Here is a 22,383-nt window from a genome sequence, read left to right as displayed (position 1 = left end):
CAGACACAGTTCCTGCTGATTTGCTTTGGTCAAATTACAAGCTGGATGCAAATTCCTTTGAAGTTGTTTACAAGTTGAAAAAGAAATAGCATTTTAATGGTCATCTTCACCCTCTAAACTCCAAATTCACACTCTCACCTCCACCAACATATTCTATTTACACAAAAGTTTTTGTTGCTGCAGAGTGAACCATACCCCACCCGTGTGTTCTGTTTACCTCCAGAAGTCATCTCCTGGCCAGCAGAAGCATTCAACCCCCTGTTTGTCGAATTTCCTTCCAGACCTATCCTTTGTGGTCCTTCTGTACCTCACCTGAGATCACTAGAGGCGCTTGGCCCAGACTGAGACCTGCATGTGCCATATACTCCTACCCCATTGCCTGATAAAGCAAGGTCATACCTTCAAAACATGTTGCAAAGAACTTTGGAGTGTATCAATACATTTTCTATGTTTTAAACATTAATATGTTTTTGTGTCTATTTGAAGGAGGTAAGGCAACCACTGCCTCCCCATGTTTTAAAAGTTTGTTATCTATTTTTACTTTTTTGGCTCCTGCGTTCACCTTGTACTATACAAGTCCATGACTGGTGGAGGGGTGTCACCCCTCTCCTCTGATCTACAGAGAGCAACTTCTTAAAGAGAGTCTGAAGCGAGAATAAATCTCGCTTCAGACCTCATAGATAGCAGGGGCATGTGTGCCCCTGCTAAAACGCTGCTATCCCGCGGCTTAACGGGGGTCCCTTCACCCCCAAATCCCCTCCATACAGCCGGGGAGCGCTTCCGCATTGGGGCAGGGCTAACCGCCGCAGCCCTGCCCCATACGCGTCTGTCAGCGCGTATCTCCGCCTCTCCACCGCCCCTCTCAGTCTTCCTTCACTGAGAGGGGCGGGGGAGAGGCGGCGATGCGCCGCTGATAGACGCGACTGGAGGCAGGGCTGCAGCCGTTAGCCCTGCCTCCAGGAAGAGAAAATCTGCGTCCAAGAAGACGACCAAGGTTTGCGAAGGTGGATTTGGGGGTGAAGGGACCCCCTTTTAGCCACGCGATAGCGTCATTTTAGCAGGGGCACACTGCCCCTGCTAACTATGAGCTCTGAAGCCCGGCAGCCAGCGTTATGTCGGAACGCTGTTTCAGTGCTGCCGGAGGCATCGTCACAGATCGGCATATCCGCCTCTCCACAGAAAATGCAGACCGTCTGACTCAAATTAAAATGAATCAATCCTGGATTGGAAACGACTACGCAACACTCCCTGACCCCAACCAAGTAACATGAACAATGAACATCTGTGATGGGTTAGCGTTTCCGGTCCCTGTTTATTGAACCTCTCATCTGTATTACATTTATGACTGCATGGCGACAAAACGCAAATTGCTATCCGCACGCTTCTTGTCCTCATGCAAGGCCTGGGTTGTTGTGTCTCAAAGCGTGGCCTTCTCCTCCTGCGCCACCCTCCTCCTGTTCCATCACGTGTGCTGCTGCTGGGTTAGCGTTACCGGTCCCTTTTCCTGGAACCTCTTATATGTATTACATTTATGACTGCATGCCGACAAAAAGCATGTTACCTGTGCAAAGAAAACAGACATTTCCCGCATTTAAAAGACAGTTTTCCCTTTGAAACTTTAAAATCGATTTTCTAAAAAACTATAAGCTCTTTTTGCTAAATTTTTTTTCCTCTTGTACCCACTCCCAAGGTGCACATACTCTGCAAATTTGGGGTATGTAGCATGTAAGGAAGCTTTACAAAGCACGAAAGTTCGGGTCCCCATTGACTTCCATTATGTTCGGAGTTCGGCTCGAACACCCGAACATCGCGGCGATGTTCGGCGAACGTTCGCGAACCCGAACATCTAGGTGTTCGCCCAACACTAGTTAGAAGTAGGTGACGTTTTGTCTCCCAGAATTAATCAACCACTCACAGAAATATGCTGTGCCTGTGGTCAGCCTGCTTTACCAGATACATTTTATATGTCAAACTTGGTTCTTAGAATAGGGAAAGGGCCAGTCAGAATGTTTTCTTTTCATGGAAGAACCTAAGAGTCTTATTGCAGAGGCATGGGAGAACATGGAAAAGAAACTGACTTTAAATACCTGCTTTTAATAACTGCACTGGGTGGCCAAAAAAATAAAGACATCTCTTATTTGAAAGCAAACCAGTCCAACGCTGATGTAGAACTACACTATTTAGGAGAAAGAACACTCAATATATACCACACCAAACTAAAAAGTAATAACAAATCCATCCTTATTGAAAAACAACATAAAAACAATTAAAAACCAACAATTCAGGAGAAGGGTCAAATAAGACAATACTGACACCAAAAAATGGCAATAATACATACAGTGCCAATCGTACATAAAGTACACTCATAAATAAATAGATACAAATATGTGCAAAAATGAGAAAATACAACCTTAAAAAAGGTATAACAGTGGTGCCAACCAAAGTGAAAAAGATTCAAATAGCAAAAGTAATGATATAGCACAGTGAACAAGGACTGCAATATAAACAGATGAAGAAGATACCCAAGAGAGTAATCTAGTAGTAAAAGTAGGTGAAGTCAGTCCCTCAAAAGGAAAGCCCCATGGTAGACCCTTACCTCCGCTATCGCGATTCGCCGCTTACCACGGCTTCCTCAAAGCTGATAAAAATGATCTGGCGGCCCGATTATACAAGTCATGCAGAGGAAATTGAAAAAAGAAGATGGAAATACGTACGCAGCGTGAGTCAGTGCAGAAAAGACAACCGTGTTGATTGTACAACTGAAGGATTGGTTACTTTTGCTGAACCTTAGGTATGTATATCTACATGACCCTTTAGCCCAGGGTTTTCTGAAGTGCCTTTGCTTTACCTTTCAGCACCATCATTATTAGTGTAACTACTTTTGGACGACACTAACTGAAATCTACGCCCTGTTTTGATGCTGTTGTGGCTGCCAGGGCGTAGATTTCAACTCACCACCTCTGCGCGCATCCGCTGTTTTCGTCGATCTTGCTGCTGTCTCCCCGCCATCTCCCGTCGCAGCTCACTCGCCCTGCCAGTCTCTATGATTGCAGAGCCCCGTGTGCCAGTCAGGAGCTGATTTCATTGGCTCCTGGCCATGTCTATCGATGTAAGCAACTCCCATTGGCTTACTTTGATAGACACAGTCAGAAGCCAATGAAAGTGGCTCCTGACCGGCTCACAGGAACTCTGCCATCTCTGCCAACTCTGCCAAGGCCCGACGTGTGTCGGTGATGACGGTTGCAGCAGGTATCTGCGGCAATTCATCAGAATTCTGCATTTTCTGTACCAGCGGTCTCTGGTCCTTAAAGAGAACCCGAGGTGGGAATTACTTTTACTATTGGGGCACAGAGGCTGGTTGTGCGCACTAAGACCAGCCTCTGTTGCCCCATCGTGTGTCTCCATGTCCCCCCTGCTCGCCGCTATACCCCCCGCATTGCTGGCGACACGCAGCGTGTCGCCAGCTCAATGTTTACCTTTCGCTGTCAGTCAGCGCTGCTCCCCTGCCTCCTCCGCATCGGCGCACCCGCCCGTGTCCCTTCCCTCCCGCTGATAGGAGGGAAGTGACGCGGCGGGTGGCGCCGATGCGGAGGAGGCGGGGGAGCGGCGCTGACTGACAGCGAAAGGTAAACATTGAGCTGGCGACACAGCCAGCAATGCGGGGGGTATAGCGGCGAGCAGGGGGGACATGGAGGCACACGATGGGGCAACAGAGGCTGGTCTTAGTGCGCACAACCAGCCTCTGTGCCCCAATAGTAAAAGTAATTCCCACCTCGGGTTCTCTTTAAGGGGGCAGAGAGACCACAGGTACTTAAGACGTTCCAAAATGATCTATCTCCCTCTCTGTTCTAAAGACAGCAAAGTCTTGAAGAAAGTTCAAAGTCTTGCGTCTTTATTACCTGAATGATCTTCTCTCCCAATCTCAAGAAATCCCGGCTCCTTTAACATACAATCAATCTTGATTTATACTCAATGGCAATTGTATTAGTTACACCTGTCCAATTGCTTGTTAACACAAATGACCAATCATATGGCGGCAACTCAATACCTTATGCGATCTACACATGGTACAGACAAGTTGCTGAAGTTAGAAATAGAATGGTGAAGATTGAAGAAAATGGATTTGAATGTATTTCAGGAACTATTGATTTACTGGAATTGTCACACACAACCATGAAAAGCCTTGTTAGAAAAGTCAAAGGAGAATGAGCAGTCTGGTTTAAGAAGTTCTGACGAATAGTCAGACCGCGGTAGATAGAGACCACTTCCATGCATAACTAGGAGATTGACACATAATCTTGGGGCTCAGGGTCAATGGGATCTGATTTGTTGTACGCACGCACTATTGCCTCTGAAGAAGCAGCTTCTGGTCTTGAAACATGTCTGCTTGTTGTATGAAAACAGAAGGTAGTTTCCTTCACAAGATAGAGTTTTACATAATGCAATAAAAGTGATGTTTTAATAAAGACTTTGTGATCCTATTCTGCTCCATTAAATCCTAGCTTTGAAAAATTGGTATTATATTGATAGTTATATTGGGGAGGAGCTTACATGGTAATTGGATAGAAGTTGGAGGCTTTGACTTTTTATATTTTCTCAAACAGTGGAATCAGGGGTCTATGATAAAACACATGCTTGAAGGAAGTGGAGTTTGGCTTAGTGCAGGAACTGCAAGAACCTCCTGCAGTCCCGTTCATTCTATGAGGGCATGTGGCCCACCCATAGGTTTCACTGTTACATAAATGCTGTGATTAGCTCATTCTTTTTATATTTACATGGTCTAATTACATTAGGAGAGTTGAGCCATTTCCCACTATTACGACCAAGGAGATGGTCCAGGAAAGGGACATTACAGTGAGTTTGATGCAATTTCCATGTTTTTGCATAGCTCCAGAATCCTCATCTGTTCCAGCATGACTCCTCCCCCACCTATGCCTTCTGTTTACCTCTAGGACTCTCCCCTCCTCTGGAGCGACCCCTATCTCCAGACCTGGTGTTCTGTATTATACCTCCAGAAGCTTCCTCTGCTCAGGCGTGACTCTCTTTAGTCCCTCTACCACCAGCCAGGAACACTTGTTCTCCTGAATATCAGTCCCGATCTTGCCCGTCACACTGGGGTCTCCAAAACAATCCAGATAATCATTCTGTAGGGATAAAAAAGCAGCACATTGTTCAGATAGTAAAATGGATATAATACAAAGTGTATGCACCCCTGTGAAAATGAGACCACAATAAATCTTTGGAATACTTTTCCCAACTCTAATGTGATAATACTAAAAAATATACAATAAGCTGGTTCGATAGCTTTGCAATTTTCTAAATGAAAAAGCATGATTCTATGGTGCGTGAAGCCACGTTTTAATAATGTTAAAAAAAAGTATTACACTCACAAGATGAAGGCCGATATCACACTTTTCTATAGTCTTTTAGAGCGTGCCCAGTCTCCTAGGTTTTTGCAAGGTGGGCGGGTCCTAGCGCCTACGTGCCTCCAGTGTCATTACGCGTTTTGGTGTTGCTACGCCTTCGCCAGATTCCGATGATGTGATTAATGCATAGCAACGCCAAAGTGCGTAATGACGGTGCGAGCTGCAGTGTTGGGAGATGGAGTCCACTCCAAAAGACTATTGATAAGTGCAATTTCCGCCTTCATCTTGTAAGTGTACTACTTTTGTAACCAGGTATATTAAAACATGGATTCATGCACAATAGAGCGTTCTTTTTTTATTTAAATTGTTTACACGCCCCAAGCAAGGGAGCTGCTTTTGAGCGTACGGGAAATCCCAATTGACTGGTTCATTCTTGATCAAACGCATTATCAAATTGATAATAGTAGTAGGTTTACATCCTTGCACAAGGTGACCACTAGTAATCAGTGTTGCTTACGAATTTTCACCAAAGTAATTTTCACATGGAAAATGCACATTTTCACAAAAAATAGTGTATTTTTGTTTTTTTGCAGTTTTTACGAAAACTTGAAAAAACAATATTTTTTACAGCGAAACTGAAAAAAAATCTATGTTTTTACCATGAAATATTGCAAAAAAAGTGTGAAAACACAGAAAAACTATATTTTTTATCATGAATATTTTTACTGCAAAAATGTAAAAAAAACTCTATATTTTTACCGTGAAAAGTGTGAAAAATAAATGAATGCATTTTTGATGGAATTTTCACTTGAAAATCAAATTTTAACATAATTTTCACAAAAATAAATGCAAAAAGAATATTGACATTTTTGCTCATCACTGCTAGTAATACAATCATGAATACACACTCCTACCACTTCTAGAATGGACTAGCTAAAGTATCTATTCAGATCAGTTTCACTCAGTTTACCCTTTGTAATGTCTGCACAGCGGCAATTCTGTTCCCAGAATCCCTGACCACTATCAACAGGTGACAATCCCCAGCCACGGCCACTTAGAACTAAAGCATCTCTCAATAACTCCTTTCCCAATTCCCAGACACTCCACCATGAACCCCCCTGAGAGTCACCTGAATCTGAAAGAACACGGCCATTTCCACAAGGATTCTCTCAGCATTCTGATGTGCTTTCTCATCCTCTATCCCAGCCTAGAAGTGAAAGATAAGGCATCAATTAAAAGCATACAAGCATTATGGAGCCTCCCAACACGTAACAGGAGCATACACCACAGGATGGATACCACGACTCTTCTGGGACCTTCACATGTGAAAAGTATAGCAGAGCTCTACACACATGGGTGTAAAGTGTAATGGTTAAGGGCACAGCCTTTGACACAGGAGACCGGGGTCCCAATCTTGGCTCTGCCTGTTCAGTAAGCCAGCACCTATTCAGTAGGAGACCTTGGGCAAGTCTCCTTAACACTACTACTGCAAATAGAGCGCGTCCTAGTGGCTGCAGCTCTGGCGCTTTGAATCCGCCAGGAGAAAAGCGCAATATAAATGTTTTTTGTTTGTTAGTAAAGCCTTGTTCAGCCGCGTGTCCATCCATGGTGGGCATTTTTTAAAAGCGTTTTCCAGCTATTTTTTGTGCGTTTACTTGTTTTCGTGGGCGTTTTTGAAAGTGCTTTTGCAGAGCGCTTCCGTCTTTTGATTCACAAAAAAAAAATCCATAAAAATAAATACAATTTAATTTTTTTTTTTTTTTAAATGCTGACGCAATCGCTTGCCAAAGTGATTTTGTGAGAGTTTTGCGTTTTTTCCTATACCTTCCATTGAGACAAATCGCCTCAAAAATGGCCCACGCACCAAGCCCAGCTTTTCTAAGAGGATTGTAAACAAACCAACCAGATATGAACTCTCTCATAGAGAATCATTGCACAAGCGCTTTGAGGGCGATTTTGAAAATTTGCAGTGCATACACCAGTAAAGAGGGGACATACATACTAAGGCTAGTATTCTTCAAGGAATCCCAAGCCTGCAAGCAAAGCCAGTGCAGGACAACCTTGCTTAAAGTTGTGATGAACTAGGGGCTAATATCCACCTCAAGTTCCCAGAAGGAGGTATACTGAAGAACTACAGTCTGCAAAGGACCACATTTGAAAAAGGACCCTCCATCTGAAGCGAAGGACATCTGGTATCTGGCAGCAGTACGAATAAGGACTACAACAGAGCCTACTTTGACCAGTCTCATAGTGGTCACTTTGGAGGGGTGAGTGCGGTCCCTTAGGGGGCATCTAGACTCTTTATCTGACATTTTGCAGTGGAGCGCTGACTAATATTTGAAAACTGTTTGAAGAAGGGTTGGCTATACCCATTTAGAGGCGCAGACACACAAGAACTTTCTTTAATAAAACTTTCCCCTCAGAAGGGAACTGGACTGCATTGTTAGTGTACCAGCAGCGCCGTTTTTAACTTATATACGATTTTGAAAATTGCCTGTGCTTAAAATTTTACAAAAAGGCCTAGATGTGAACAAGACCTCAGTGAGGTCATTTCATACACAATGTAGACAAAGCCACCATTTTCATCTCCCAACTTACCATATACATGGCTGCAGCAACAGGCATATAATAGAAATAGAAGCCAGTCTTGTTTTTTACAATAGCCTTATACCTGCAGGAAATATGGAAATAATGTCATTAAAACATAGTCCAGGTCACAGTATACCCATAACAATGGTATTCAGTCATGGCTGGCTATCATTCGTCCCCATGAGTGCCCTTCTTAAAGGGGACTCCCAGATGCCACTGTGAACCCCCCCCCCAGGGCATCATTGGCCCCCACCTCCTCCTGGGGCACCAAAGGTGGGGAAGAGTCCCTAGTCCATGGATTGGACAAAGTCTCTGGGGGAGAGGGGGAAGTGTGGCCGTCCCTCTCCCCCAGAGCCCCCCATACCATGGACCATGTGGGCTGCAAATATGAAACCGGTGAACAGGTTAATAAGGTAGCATTTACCCCTACCAGGGGAGCTATATAATGCCAATACGCTTTAGTCAAAAAAATAGGGAACTAATTACTCACAATGCTTCTCAATTTATTTGAATATCAATATACAACCACCTCCTCATATAAATAAACAACCCCCTCCCCCTTAAAACCATTGCCTATATGGATTGGAGCGCTCCCCATTCAACCAGCATCCACTCAACCAAAATCTGTGGCCACAGTGCTAAGATCACTAAGAAACAGCAGCTGAACAAATCTTTGCAGATTCCTCTATGACGTCACACATCTCCAATGGAATTCTGTCAGGGATCCATCAAATTAGCTTCCACATCACAGTTCCAATTTTAGTGCTCAACGTCTTTAAAAGAAAGCTTACTAGTGTCCATAGACTAAATGATCACTTTACTCCATGGTGAGCAGCGTTCTCATAACGCTTTAAGCCCATATATGCTTTCCAAGTTCAATACAGATCTACTACTATGCTGTCTCCAACGCTGCAATGCAGCACTCACCACCTCCTTTCAGTCACGTCTGTCATATTTGGCAAAGGCTTGTATCCGCGGCGTCCCGCGGTTTACACCGCCATCACTTGCTGCATTACGAATACTGGGGGGGAGTATTCTCTGGCCGGCCAAACTTGTATGGATCAAGGCGCTGGTAGAAGGATACGGAGCATCACGCGCTCTTACTCCGGCAGCATGAAACCACGCCTAGCATACGCGTTACGCCCACTAACGTCACGTGGGCTTTCTCAGTGCATTTGCTGTGGATGTCATATGTGGGCTGGTATAACTCAAGGTGTGAAGCCCCATGCGGCCGGGGCTCCGCATTGTACCTATACCAGCCTGCATGGGGGACAAGGGGTTAAAGAGGCTCGGGGGAGGGCAACCCACGTCATCTTTTTTGATTTCCCACACTCTGCACATGAATAAAAAATACATTTATACGCATGTTGATACATTCAGTGGCATAGCTAAGGACCTATGGGCCCCAGTGCAAGTTTTACATTGTGCCACCTGAAGCATTCTATACATAACAATTGATAAGGCACACGACAACCTGCCAAGGACAACCACAGTGTCAGAGGGGCAAGAAGAGGATGGGGAACAGGTTGTTAATGATTACTACTATTCAAAGTGATTAGAAGTGATTAATACCAGCACAGGACCAATAAAGAGCTAATACTGCGGTTGAGAGAGGGCATCTCTGGCCCAAGTGCCCCAGTCTAGTCGCTACCTCTGCAAGGAAGCAGCAGATTTGGGCGCATGAGACAAGTGGACAAAAAGGGCGCCCCATTCACTGCCATTATAAATATCGTTTAATGGGCGCCAACCAGGGAAAAAAGGGCGCCGGAGATTATTAACGTTTTACAAACGGCGCCCGGGGATTTTTAATGTTTTATAACTGTGCTTGTGATGATTTACGTTTAGAAAATAAGCCCGTGACGAATAATGTTTATAAAAATACTAAACATATTTATCCTATTTAATTAAAACATTATTTAACATTTTAACCCTTACTGTTTGTAAAACATTATTATTCACAAAATAAAGCGATCAGTACGTAACGTAAATTGCAATATATTTTTTACAATCACTATTTGTAAAACATTTCTAAAACATTATTATCCACCCCAAAAAATTATTTAAACATGTTTATTAAAATTTTTCATTTATTAAGGTTTGTAAAACATTATTATCCATAGGGGGTCTTAGGTTTAGGCACCACCAGGGGGGTCTTAGGTTTAGGCACCACCAGGGGGTCTAGGGGTTAGGGATAGGTACAGGGAGGGCTTTGGGGTGGTTAGTTTTAGGCCCCACCAGGGGGGTCTTAGGTTTAGGCACCACCAGGGGGGTCTTAGGTTTAGGCACCCCCAGGCGGGTCTTAGGTTTAGGCACCCCCAGGCGGGTCTTAGGTTTAGGCACCACCAGGGGGGTCTTAGGTTTAGGCACCACCAGGGGGGTCTTAGGTTTAGGCACCACCAGGGGGGTCTTAGGTTTAGGCACCACCATGGGGGTCTTAGGTTTTGGGGTCTAGGGATTAGAGATAGGTACAGGGAGGGCTTTGGGGTGGTTAGTTTTAGGCACCACCAGGGGGGGTCTTAAGTTTAGGCACCACCAGGGGGGTCTTAGGTTTAGGCACCACCAGGGGGGGGGTCTTAGGTTTAGGCACCACCAGGGGGTCTAGGGGTTAGGGATAGGTACAGGGAGGGTTTTATGTGAGAATAGAGTTAGGTATAGTTTTAGTACAATTTTAATAATACTAATCAACAGTTATTATAAATGTATATTAATATCATTGTTATAAACAATATTTTCACATTTTATTATAATAATAAACGATAAATCAAGATTATTCTTAACAATATATAATTATAATGTTTAAACAAATAATACTGTTTTTTTTAACAAACGTAAATATAAGTTTCAGTTTACAAACAGGGAAGATTAACGTTTTAAGAATTGCCGATTTCACACACATTATTTAATGATTTATAAATACTTAAAACACTATTTGTAAACGAAATTCTACACAATATTTTTATAAACGATAATACTGCTTATCGTTTACACCACTCGCCCTTTTTTTTCCCGACGCCCTTTTTTGATGTACGCCTCTGCAACCCCTATTTCTGTGCCACTGGATACATTATCTGTCATTTTACTGCATTTAACATCAATTTTCTCAAAAACTATAAGATTTTTTTTTAATTTTTAATTTTTAATTTTCCTCTTTTTTCACTGACTTCTTTGGCATACCCTGCAAATCTGGTGTTTCTAATACGTACCTGGGCTTTGCTATTAACCGCTAATTATTAGGGATGCTCATTCGAATTTTGCGGAATCGAAATTTCCGAATTTCCGATCGGAAATCTGAATTTCCGAGCGGAACTCGGAAATCGGATTTCTGCAGAAATACTGCATTACTGCAATTCGGTAATTTTAGGCCAATCACAGAGCTTGGAAACAATGGACCAATCAGAGAATGCAGAAACAACTCCAAAGTATTTGGCCCATCAGAGAATGCAAAAAAAATTACAAAAAAACCCCAAAACACTACTCGGAAATCGGAAACCGATCTGATCTCTGTACAAATACGGCATTACCACAACTCGGCAATTTTAGCCCAATCAAAGAACTCGGAAGCATTGTACCAATCGGAGAATGCAGAGTCAACTCGGAAGTATTTGGCCAATCAGAGAATGCAAAAAATGACCCCCCCCCCCCAAAAAAAAAACATACTCGGAAATCCAAACTCTAAAATCGGAAACCGATCAAAAATCCGTGAAATTGGTAATCGGCACTGGCGGAAATTGGAATTTCTGCAGAATCTGAAAACAACATTTACGACCATCCCTACTATATATATATATATATATATATATATATATATATATATATATATATATATATATATATTTACAGAGGGGCTGCAGCACACAACAGGAAAACAGTGACAGGGGCTCTTGGTTACGCTTTAACGTGCTTAAGCTCACCAACTGCGCCAAAGTGTCCCTGATCTGGTGAGTCCTACTCTACCATGCATAATGCCAGTTTTTATAAGCAGTCTAGTGGGAACTAAACCAAAAACCCAAGAGTCAACTAAATGGGAAAAAAAAGAAATTAAAAACACCTTACCTTTCACTAGCTACCAAATGAACTCTCTGAACATGTGCAATGCACTAATTTATATGCTTAACTGTGCTAGAGGTGGGTGTGGTTATGCAGGCTTACAGGGGAAAATTATAAATAAATACCAAGGGGTAAGCAGCACAAACCAAATTTTTTTATGCAATTCTATGCAAAGCATGCACGCAGCACAGGAGGAGGTCCCCAACCTCCATAAGAAATATATAATTACAGAGGGGCTGCAGCACACAACAGGAAAACAGTGACAGGGGCTCTTGGTTACGCTTTAACGCGCTTAGGCTCACCAACTGCGCCAAAGTGTCCCCGATCTGGTGAGTCCTACTCTACCATGCATAATGCCAGTTTTTATAAGCATATAAATTAGTGCATTGCACATGTTCAGAGAGTTCATTTGGTAGCTAGTGAAAGGTAAGGTGTTTTTAATTTCTTTTTTTTCCCATTTAGTTGACTATTGGGTTTTTGGTTTAGTTCCCACTAGACTGCTTATAAAAACTGGCATTATGCATGGTAGAGTAGGACTCACCAGATCGGGGACACTTTGGCGCAGTTGGTGAGCCTAAACGCGTTAAAGCGTAACCAAGAGCCCCTGTCACTGTTTTCCTGTTGTGTGCTGCAGCCCCTCTGTAATTATATATTTCTTATGGAGGTTGGGGACCTCCAGCGCTGCGTGCATGCTTTGCATAGAATTGCATAAAAAAATTTGGTTTGTGCTGCTTACCCCTTGGTATTTATATATATATATAATGGTAGTCGTAATTACAACTCGTAATTTTGCAAACAACGCATATGTTCCACTCGTAAGCTAATTCGAATTGAAACGGTGATACCATTAGTATTACAGATTATGCTTGAATTGAAACTGTGTGCGGTCATAATCATAACCACTCAAAGTTAAAACGTGGCCCTTACGCGCATCACTAGTCTTTAATGTCAGGGGCTCCCCATAAGAAGATGGTGTTACAATTCTCCAAAATAGTAGCAAGCTATTAGCCTAGATGGAAATGTCCCTCTCCACCAGGCTCAAGTTCAATGTGGAAGCAGGTGCCATGTAGCTTTATAAAAATGGATGGATCTCACCCTTTTATCAGGTCCTCAGTGCTCTCTAATGTTTGAGCCGGTATTTCCGATCTCACAGGCGTCAGGGCAAGTCAGATAAACTGCACCTCAACAAGCCGCTCCATTATTCGGAAATCCAATGCCCATCCAGCATGGTAGTTGTGATTAGGACACAAGTTGCCAGGCATCACTATTGGATGCTTCATCAGGGTGAGATCCATTTGTTTTTTTTAAACTATGGCCTCAATTCACTAAGCAGTTTAGACTAGTCTACAGATTTTAGTCTACTGATGGTTTGGTGTAACGTTTTAGACCTGTTTATAGACCACGTCTAAAATTCAGTAATTACACAAGTCACAAAGGCAAACAAGGAGTAACCACGCCCACTTTTTCTGACAGAGATTAGACCAGCTGATTTCTGTAGGTAAAGTCATTCTGTGAGATATTTTAGATGTGAGGATGGAACCTTTTGAATTATTTATGCAGGAGTTTAATTGTATGCAGAGGAGAGCTCAACAAAGGAGAAGGATGTCAGTCATAGCTACTAGTTTGTGAATTGCGTCTTTTGATCGTTTCCCCTGCTTTACCCACCTAATTACCAAATGGTTTAGACCAGGTCTAAAAACAGGTCTAAAACATTTGGTAATAGTGAATTCCCCTTTGATGCAACTGACCAAACCATAAGTAGACTAAAAACCATCAGTAGACTAGTCTAAACTGCTTAGTGAATTGAGGCCAAGAATAACACTTGTTTCCACATTGAACTTGGGCATGGTGAAGAGTGATGGAGGTGTAGAGGGCGAAGGTGTCTGTGGGAGGGGGGGCAGCCCAATGTAGTTACGCCCCTGAGAATACAGCAGAAGTTCCACACAGAGGTAAAAGCCGTTCACAGGAATGTCTCTTACCTTGTCTCTGTGAATTCCTCCAAATTCACCTTACCTAACTGAGCAGTGATGAAGTCGAGAGACTGACCCAACTCTGCCTTGTATGTGTACTGCAGATATCAAACAGGAGACATAGACAGATTGATTGTGTTTCAGTTATTATTATTATTATTATTTAGTATTTATATAGCGGCAACATCTTCCACAGCGCTGTACAGTGTATATTGTCTTGTCACTTAACTGTCCCACAGAGGGGCTCACAGTCTAATCCAATCTATATCATGACCCAACTTGCCCGGTCCTGCATTAACCACTTGAGGACCGTAGGCTTACACCCCCTCCCCCTAGTGACCAGGCTATTTTTTGCAATTTAGGCCACTGCAGTTTTAAAGCCTTACTGCAGGGCCTTATAACTCAGCACACAAGTTATCCCCCCCCTCCCCTTTTCTGCCCACGAACATAGCTTTCTGTTGGTGGGCTCTGATTGCTCCCAGGATGTTTGATTTTTAATTTTTTACAAATACTTATTACTTTTTTAAAAATAAATTTTACTATTTATTTATTTATTTCAACAACTCCCTCGCCCCTCCCGCCAAGCAAATCCCAGCGATCGGCTCTCATAGACATCGGCCTATGAGAGCCAATCGCTCTCTTGTCACCCAGGGGGACAGCCGTGCCACACGGCTGTAATCAGTACAGTGCTGCCGTAGATCGCAGCGCTGTACAATGTAAATAGATGGCGGTTTTGCCGTCTAACAGTCTCCTAGCACCGATCGCCGCTGGGAGACTGATGATGGAGTGGAGCTCCATCATTCAAGTGGAGATGCGCAGTTATCGGCGGACGCAATCTGATCGTCTGCAATACCCCACCACAGGGCTTGATGCTTTACGCCCTAGGAATTGGCGTTATGTGGTCCTGGGGCTGCCGCCATAGTCACGCCCATTGGCGTTACGTGGTTGTCTAGTAGTTAAATCTGTCATTTTTACAGTTCCCCAAAGTGCCTCCTTAGTAAGTTGTCAGAGTAAAGTTCTGGTGTTAATCCTAGTGCTTCAAACGAATCAGGTTATTTTGGTGCGCGGCACTGAGCCCTGTGTGCCAAAGCTGGGCACCGTCATAGCAGCAATGCTATGCTGCGCGTCCCACATATCGGTAATTCGGGGCTCTAGCAGCTGCCAGACCCTGAATTACATCTCCCTCCGAATTGCAACAACTCAGAGGGGTCATTCGGGTCTCCCAAACTGAGCGGTACCGAGAAGCCATGTAGTATACCTCTCATATATGCATAAAGTGCATATACTGTATGCTTTTTTGTATAATTTGTATACATTCCACTGATGAAGCAGGAAAGCACCCGTGAAATGCATTGTCTTTTAGTGCATGAATTAATAAAATCTTATACCTATCCTAGTGGTTTGTCCTTTAAGGGGGTATACTCCATATATATAAATAAATATATACAGTAGCAGTAAAAAGTATGTGAAGCCTTGGAATTATATGGATTGCTGCACAAAATGTGATCTGATCTTCATCTAAGTCACAGTCTGCTTAAACTAATACCACACAAATAATTAAATGTTTACATTTTTTATACTGAACAATTATGTAAACATTTACAGTGCAAGTGGAAGTTGTTGCTGTGTACCGGCAGCACGTGGCAATTTTTCTAGCACTAATGGCAGGGGAGCAGTGTGCATTACCTTATTAGTGTTACCTTATTAGGTAAAAAGGGTTGCCATAGCAATGTGTGCATTATAACAGTAACCCTCGTTTCCCCAAATGGAAACCACATACTTCTCACCTGCCACAAGTATGGTAAAATTACCATGCGCTACCTGCGTACAGTCAGCAATCTTACCACTGCTTCGTGCAAAAATGTCTGTTCTTTGCACAAATTTCACAAAAAAATTTGAAAAATCACAACATATAACAAAATTATTTTTGATGGCATTTTCGCTCGAAAGTAGAATTTAACATTTTTTTGTGTGAAAAGTAATGCAAAAAGGATATCTGAATTTTTGCTCACCACTGCTATACGTCCCTCTACATAAAACAATGCTACATAAGGAAAAATACAATCAAGAAGGAAGACACACCTCCAGGAAGAGCTTCAACAGGTTCAGGTAGTATGACTGCCCCCGGCAGTACTTCTTCAGTATGCGATATGCACAGGCTTCAAGCAGAGAGATGTCATTGACAGCACCAAGTCCAACGCCATCCTGTGACAGAGCATGGTAGTCAGAATCACCAGAACCCCTTCCATCTATGGTTATTCCAAGCATATCTCCTCCCTGTCTATAATATAGCTACAGAGAAGAGGGGGTCACCTTTTTGTACCAGCAAAGCTGGCCGAACCGGGTCTCAGATTGGTCCATGATGTCGTCAGCCACAAGTAAGGAGGCCTGAAGCTGTGGAGGAGGATTGAAAGGGTCTATCACATGCAGTTTCTACAAGACATAAGTGAAAATCCACCATGAGACTCACCAGCTCTATACACCAGCTCACTGCTAGAACTCTTCGGATATTGTCATCCTTCTGTAACTCTGGTCCTGCCAGCTCCCGGAATGATGCCAGAACAGTCATTCCCCGTTTGAACTGCCCTTGGGAGGCGCTATGCTCCAAAACCTGCAGAGAGGAGAGTAGATGCTGTATGATCAGAGGGTAAAGCCCCAATGGGGATCCATGGCAAAGTCAACCTGGCCTGAGGCACTCTTTCAACCCCCCCCCCCCACCACCACCACCACCAGCATATTCATCCCCCCCAAGCGCTGCGGGCCCCACCTCTCCCCCTTTCCCCCTTCCCATGCTGCCAGACCTCCCACCCCTCCAGGTCTTCCCTAACTGCTCCCCAGGGCCTCTGCACAATTTGTGTAAGGATTACCCTGAAGCCCTGATAAATAGAAGCGTTTAACTCTTAAAACATGTTGGCGTGTTTGGCTATGCCTACACAGTGACGTCCCGCAGTACAAAATCTGGGATCCTCGGGTCTCTTAACCACTTGTGACTATCTGGACAAATATATTTGTCCAAAAATTGTCACTCAAAGGCAATCTGGTGTTGCGGTGGTTGTGCACGCATAGACACGTGCAGGCGGCTCATTCCCCACCGATATTACAGGGGCTCGATTTGCGGAAGAGGAACGAGTGTTCCACCGAGGCAAACGATCCCCTGTGAATGAATCAAGATGCCTCCAATCAGGAGTCATCTTGATTCATGAAAACAGACATCACCAATGTAAAAAAAAAAGATCGAGCACTTCCTGGTATAGTGGGTGTGGGGCGTGTGGGATGCCCGTGTGTAGTGCAGTGTGGTTGTCAGTCTGTGTGGCTTTTTGGATCTGGTGGTATATGTAATTAGAGGATCCCTGTATTTTTTTATTAGTTTTAGCAGCTTTTAATTTAATGTACCGTATTTTTCGGACTATAAGACGCACTTTTTCTCCCGAAAAATTGGGGAGAAAAAGTGACTGCGTCCTATAGTCCGAATGCTTGTTTGCTTGTGGTCCGCAGTGGGGTGGAAGCAGCAGCAGCGTGAGCGACATTGTAAGCGGCTTAGGAGAAGCCGCTGTAATTATACACCGTGCTCTCTTTGATCTTTAATCCCCCCGAGCGTGCCCCACAGCAGCAATACACCCGACATTGTTATTATCCACAGGGCGCTTGCTTTGATCTATAATCCCCCCCCGTCGTGCCCCGCAGCAGCGCCATACACAATGACTCTAGGCGGCATAGGAAAGCCGCTGTGATCATTAACAATGTTCTTTCAACTTGCCCAGCGTCAGCCCCGTTAGCCCGCAGCTCGATCCCAGCTGACAAATGATGAGACACTTCAGCCGCTATAGCGGCAGCCCTGTTAGCCCGCAGCTTGATCCCAGCTGACAAATTACGATACACTTCAGCCGCTATAGCGGCAGTCCTCAGAGGCTTCCGTACTTGCATTGTCATCACATGACCCGACGGGTCATGTGATGACGCAAGTAAACAATGCAAGTACGGAAGCCTCTGAGGACTGCCGCTATAGCGGCTGAAGTGTATCGTAATTTGTCAGCTGGGATCGAGCTGCGGGCTAACAGGGCTGCCGCTATAGCGGCTGAAGTGTCTCATCATTTGTCAGCTGGGATCGAGCTGCGGGCTAACGGGGCTGACGCTGGGCAAGTTGAAAGAACATTGTTAATGATCACAGCGGCTTTCCTATGCCGCCTAGAGTCATTGTGTATGGCGCTGCTGCGGGGCACGACGGGGGGGGGGGGGGGGGGATTGTAGATCAAAGCAAGCGCCCTGTGGATAATTACAATGCCAGGTGTATCGCGCGCTGCTGTGGGGCACGCTCGGGGGGATTATAGATCAAAGCAAGCGCCCTGTGGATAATTACAATGCTAGGTGTATCGCGCGCTGCTGTGGGGCACGCCCGGGGGGATTATAGATCAAAGGAACAGCATTGTATATAATTACAGAAGCTGCTCCTATGCTGGTTAAGAACACTGTGGATCTCATGGGTGCTGCTGATGTCATCCTACTGTGCACTTCCTTAAGATCGCATGGACACCCTGACCAGACACAGCTACTGCCACCCAGGCGAGATCACGTTTGTTGTAATTGTATTGGTTAGTGTAGCTGGGGGGGGGGGGGGGGGAGTTGTGTAGTGCAGTGTAGCTGGGTGGAGGGGGTCAGCAGGGGTTAGTGAAGTGTAGTTTAGTATAGCTTGTAATGGCAGCAGGGGTTAATGTAGCTTGGCAATGTGACAGACATCTTAGGGGGAGGAAAGGTCCATAGGACGCTCCTGGACCATGCATGCACCCAGGTTTAGTGTATTTTTTTTCCCCCCAGGTTTTGCCCTTTAAACCTAGGTGCGTCTTATAGTCCGGAGCGTCTTATAGTCCGAAAAATACGGTAATTGTTCAATATATTGTATTAAAGCCAAAGGTATGCAGGAGTCTATTTGTATATTGTCTTTTTGCTATTGAGTAGGATTAGGCGTATTCTCCTACTTTTCTCCCTGCAGCCCTTGTAAACATTTACATTCTTTGGAGGAGCGCTACAGTGTCTTATAAGTTACTAGCCGACCCGCGTCGTAGCATACGCCGCATCTTCTATCTATCTATCTAATAGAGTGCCTCAACCTTGAAGCAAGAAGAATAAAGGTGGGTACACACAGTATGAGAGCCATACCTACACAGTCTATTCTATGGAGCTGAACTCCCCATCAGACAGAAATCTTTGCAAGATGCTGCACACACAGATGCTGTACACATGCAACAGATCAGTATCTGCAAAAGATCTGTTCCTGCAAAAGATCAGTACCTACAAAATACATTCATAGTCTATATCTGCAGATCTCATACACACCTTGTTTAACGGACAATCATCTGCAGATCAGATCAACCAGGATGGATCTGCAGATGATTGTGTGATCTGCAGATGAATGTCCGTCAAACAAGGTGTGTATTATGCTGGGCATACATGGTACGTTTTCTACCGTGTAATCGAGCCGCTGGCTCGATTCCCGCTCGTCCCCGCGGGCGGTCGGATCAATTCCCGCTCGTCCCCGCGAGCACTTTCTTATTTTCCACTCGTTTCTTCTTTTGTCCTACCCGCCGGTATCGAGCGCATAATCGATCCGGCGCGGTATCGGGCACGTCGGAAATTATCAATCGAGCCATCAGCGGCTCGATTACATGGTAGAAAACATACCGTGTATGCCCAGCATGAGATCTGCAGATATCATAGACTACGAATGCATTTTGCAGAAACTGATTTTTTGCAGGAGCAGATCTTTTGCAGATACTGATCTGTTGCATGTGTACAGCATCTTTGTGTGCAGCATCTTGCAAAAAAATTTATCTGATGGGGAGTTCAGCTCAATAGAATAGACTGTGTAGGTATGGCTCTCATACTACATGGAAGGGGGTAACATTGGTCTGTGATCTTTCATTTTCCAAAGACTTTTATCTGATGTGTGTACCCACCTTTAGGCTTTCCATTAGAAAATGTATGCGTGCTCAAACACCAAGTTTAACCCTAGCAAGTCTGGCTTTCCAAATCTGGCCTAATTGGCTATTCATGGGGCAATGCTCATGCAAATATGCATTTGCTTTCGCATGCCAAACTATGCAGGGTCAAAAAAACCAATACTGCAAAGCGGTCGCCCTGCGGGAATAAGGCCCGGTGCACACCAAAAACCGCTAGCAGATCCGCAAAATGCTAGCAGATTTTGAAACGCTTTTTCTTATTTTTCTATGGCGTTTTGCGGATTGCTGCAGCGGATTTCAGTATAGTACATTTCATATATTGTTACAGTAAGCTGTTACTGAACAGCTTCTGTAACAAAAACGCAGGCAAAACTGCTCTGAACAGGCGTTTTTCAGAGCGGTTTGCGTTTTTCCTATACTTAACATTGAGGCAGAAACGCATCCGAAATCCCAAAAATGCCTCACCTCAGCATTTTTCGTTTCTGCAAAATGCCTCCCACTCTGGTGTGCACCACCCCATTGAGATACATTGACCAAGCGGATCCGCAGCCGCCAGCGGATCTGAAAACGCCCAAAAAGCCGCTCGGTGTGCACCAGCCCTAAGTTCATGCTACATTAGCACTATCCAGGAGCGCCACGGGGAGGATTCCCAATGCCCCCCTTTTTATACAACCGGGGGGACCGCAGGGTCCCAGGCTCTCTCACTGCCTGGGAACCACAGCGGCACCCCGGAGGGGGAGGCTGGGTGGCGCAGCCCCCCCCCCAAGTGTGGCCAGCGCCAGGGAGAGCCGTCCGCACCCACCTCCCAATATTAAAAACAGGCACTTACCTTAACGTCCATTACATTCTGCTATATGCGCATTCATTTTCTCATGGAAAGCATTTTGTGCAGTTTGTATCCTTTGGAGGCAGGTGGTGGATGGCTTGCTCCGGTGGTGTGAACCCTGGAGTGAGTTGTCTGCGCCTGTCCTCCCCCCCCTCTGGAGTGCTGTATGTGAGCCAGCCCTGAGCTCTAAAGCTCGGGGTGACCCATGCTTCTCTCCTTTCTCATGTGGTGCCCCCAAGTTAATGCACATGTAGCAGAACGCAATGGACGTTAAGGTAAGTGCCTGTTTCTAATATTGGGAGGTGGGTGCAGACGGCTCTCCCGGCGCTGGCCACGCTTGGGGGGGGGGGGGTAGCCTGCACCACCTAGCCTCCCCCTCCGGGGTGCCGCTGTGGTTCCCAGGCAGTGAGAGAGCCTGGGACCCGCGGTCCCCCCGGTTGTATAAAAAGGGGGCATTGGGAATCCTCCCTGTGGCGCTGCTGGATAGTGCTAATGTAGCATGTAGCAGTTTCGCATCGAAAATCCCATTTTCATTTTTGGCGAATTTTCACGAAAATCTTCAGAAATATTTGCGTTTTCGACCAGCATCAAAAATTCATTGTATGCAGATGCTTATGCCCTTATGCGGAAAAATGTCCACAATAATCTGCATGGAAATTCAGTCTATGCAGACGTTTATACGGAAAAATGTCCGCAATAATGCGTAAGAAACTTCTCTGAATGCAGACGCTAATGCCCTTATGCGGAAAATGTCAGCAATAATACGCAAGTAACGTGAAAATGACTGGCATTAGGCGAAAATTAACGCGAAAAAATTAGATGGAAAATTTGCCTGTCAAAACGAAATTAGACGAAAATTCGGTAAAAATTTGCCGAAACAAATTTTTGCATTTTCGCTCATCACTGGCATGTAGCAGGGCGACCGCTTTGTGGTATTGGTTTTTTGACCCTGCATAGTTTGGCACGCAAAAGCAAATTTGCATGAGTATTGCCTCATGAATAGCCAATTAGGCCAGATTTGCAAAGCCAGACTTGCTAGGGTAGGCCTCTTTACCACGGACAGTTGATAGGCAGTAAAATGCCTCTCAAACTCTTACAACTGCTCACTACTGCCCAGTAACAGCTTGCTGCTGCCTGGTAACAGCTTGCTGCTGCCTGGTAACTGCTTGCTGCTGCCTGGTAACTGCTTGCTGCTGCCTGGTAACTGCTTGCTGCTGCCTGGTAACTGCTTGCTGCTGCCTGGTAACTGCTTGCTGAGCACACAGCTCAACAGTCCGTGGAAAAGAGGCCTTAAACTTGGTGATTGAGCACGCATACATTTTCTCATGCAAAGTACTTCTTCTTCTTGCTTAAAGGTTGAGGCACTTAGTCTATTATATATATAGATAAGGATTACACTTCACCTGTCTCAGCACTGCTCCATCCGTGCTCCTTCTTCATCCCGCTGCCTGCTTCATCTCAGTGACCCGGCACATCCCTCTGCCTGCCTCATCTCAGTGACCCGGAACATCTCACTGCCTGCCTCATCTCAGTGACCCGGCACATCCCACTGCCTGCCTCATCTCAGTGACCCGGCACATCCCACTACCTGCCTCATCTCAGTGACACGGGGCATCCCACTGCCTGCCTCA

General features: G+C 44.8%; 1 protein-coding gene across 1 annotated transcript in view; it reads right to left on the bottom strand.

The window, feature by feature from the left end:
• Nucleotides 1-22,383, bottom strand: part of LOC137531570 (farnesyl pyrophosphate synthase-like) — a 49,545-nt gene that overhangs the window by 11,775 nt on the left and 15,387 nt on the right. Inside the window, exons 3-9 of the mRNA XM_068251492.1 lie at nucleotides 16,443-16,583; nucleotides 16,286-16,366; nucleotides 16,055-16,177; nucleotides 13,982-14,070; nucleotides 7,965-8,037; nucleotides 6,496-6,573; nucleotides 5,010-5,144 (exon numbers count right to left, since the gene is read on the bottom strand). Coding sequence (XP_068107593.1) covers nucleotides 5,010-5,144; nucleotides 6,496-6,573; nucleotides 7,965-8,037; nucleotides 13,982-14,070; nucleotides 16,055-16,177; nucleotides 16,286-16,366; nucleotides 16,443-16,583 — 720 coding nt within the window. The remainder of the gene's footprint in view (nucleotides 1-5,009; nucleotides 5,145-6,495; nucleotides 6,574-7,964; nucleotides 8,038-13,981; nucleotides 14,071-16,054; nucleotides 16,178-16,285; nucleotides 16,367-16,442; nucleotides 16,584-22,383) is intronic.

The sequence above is a fragment of the Hyperolius riggenbachi genome, chromosome 9, assembly GCF_040937935.1.
Source record: "Hyperolius riggenbachi isolate aHypRig1 chromosome 9, aHypRig1.pri, whole genome shotgun sequence".
NCBI lineage: Eukaryota > Metazoa > Chordata > Amphibia > Anura > Hyperoliidae > Hyperolius > Hyperolius riggenbachi.
The sequence above is the reverse complement of the archived record's forward strand: the minus strand, read 5'-3'. Positions and strand labels throughout refer to the sequence as shown.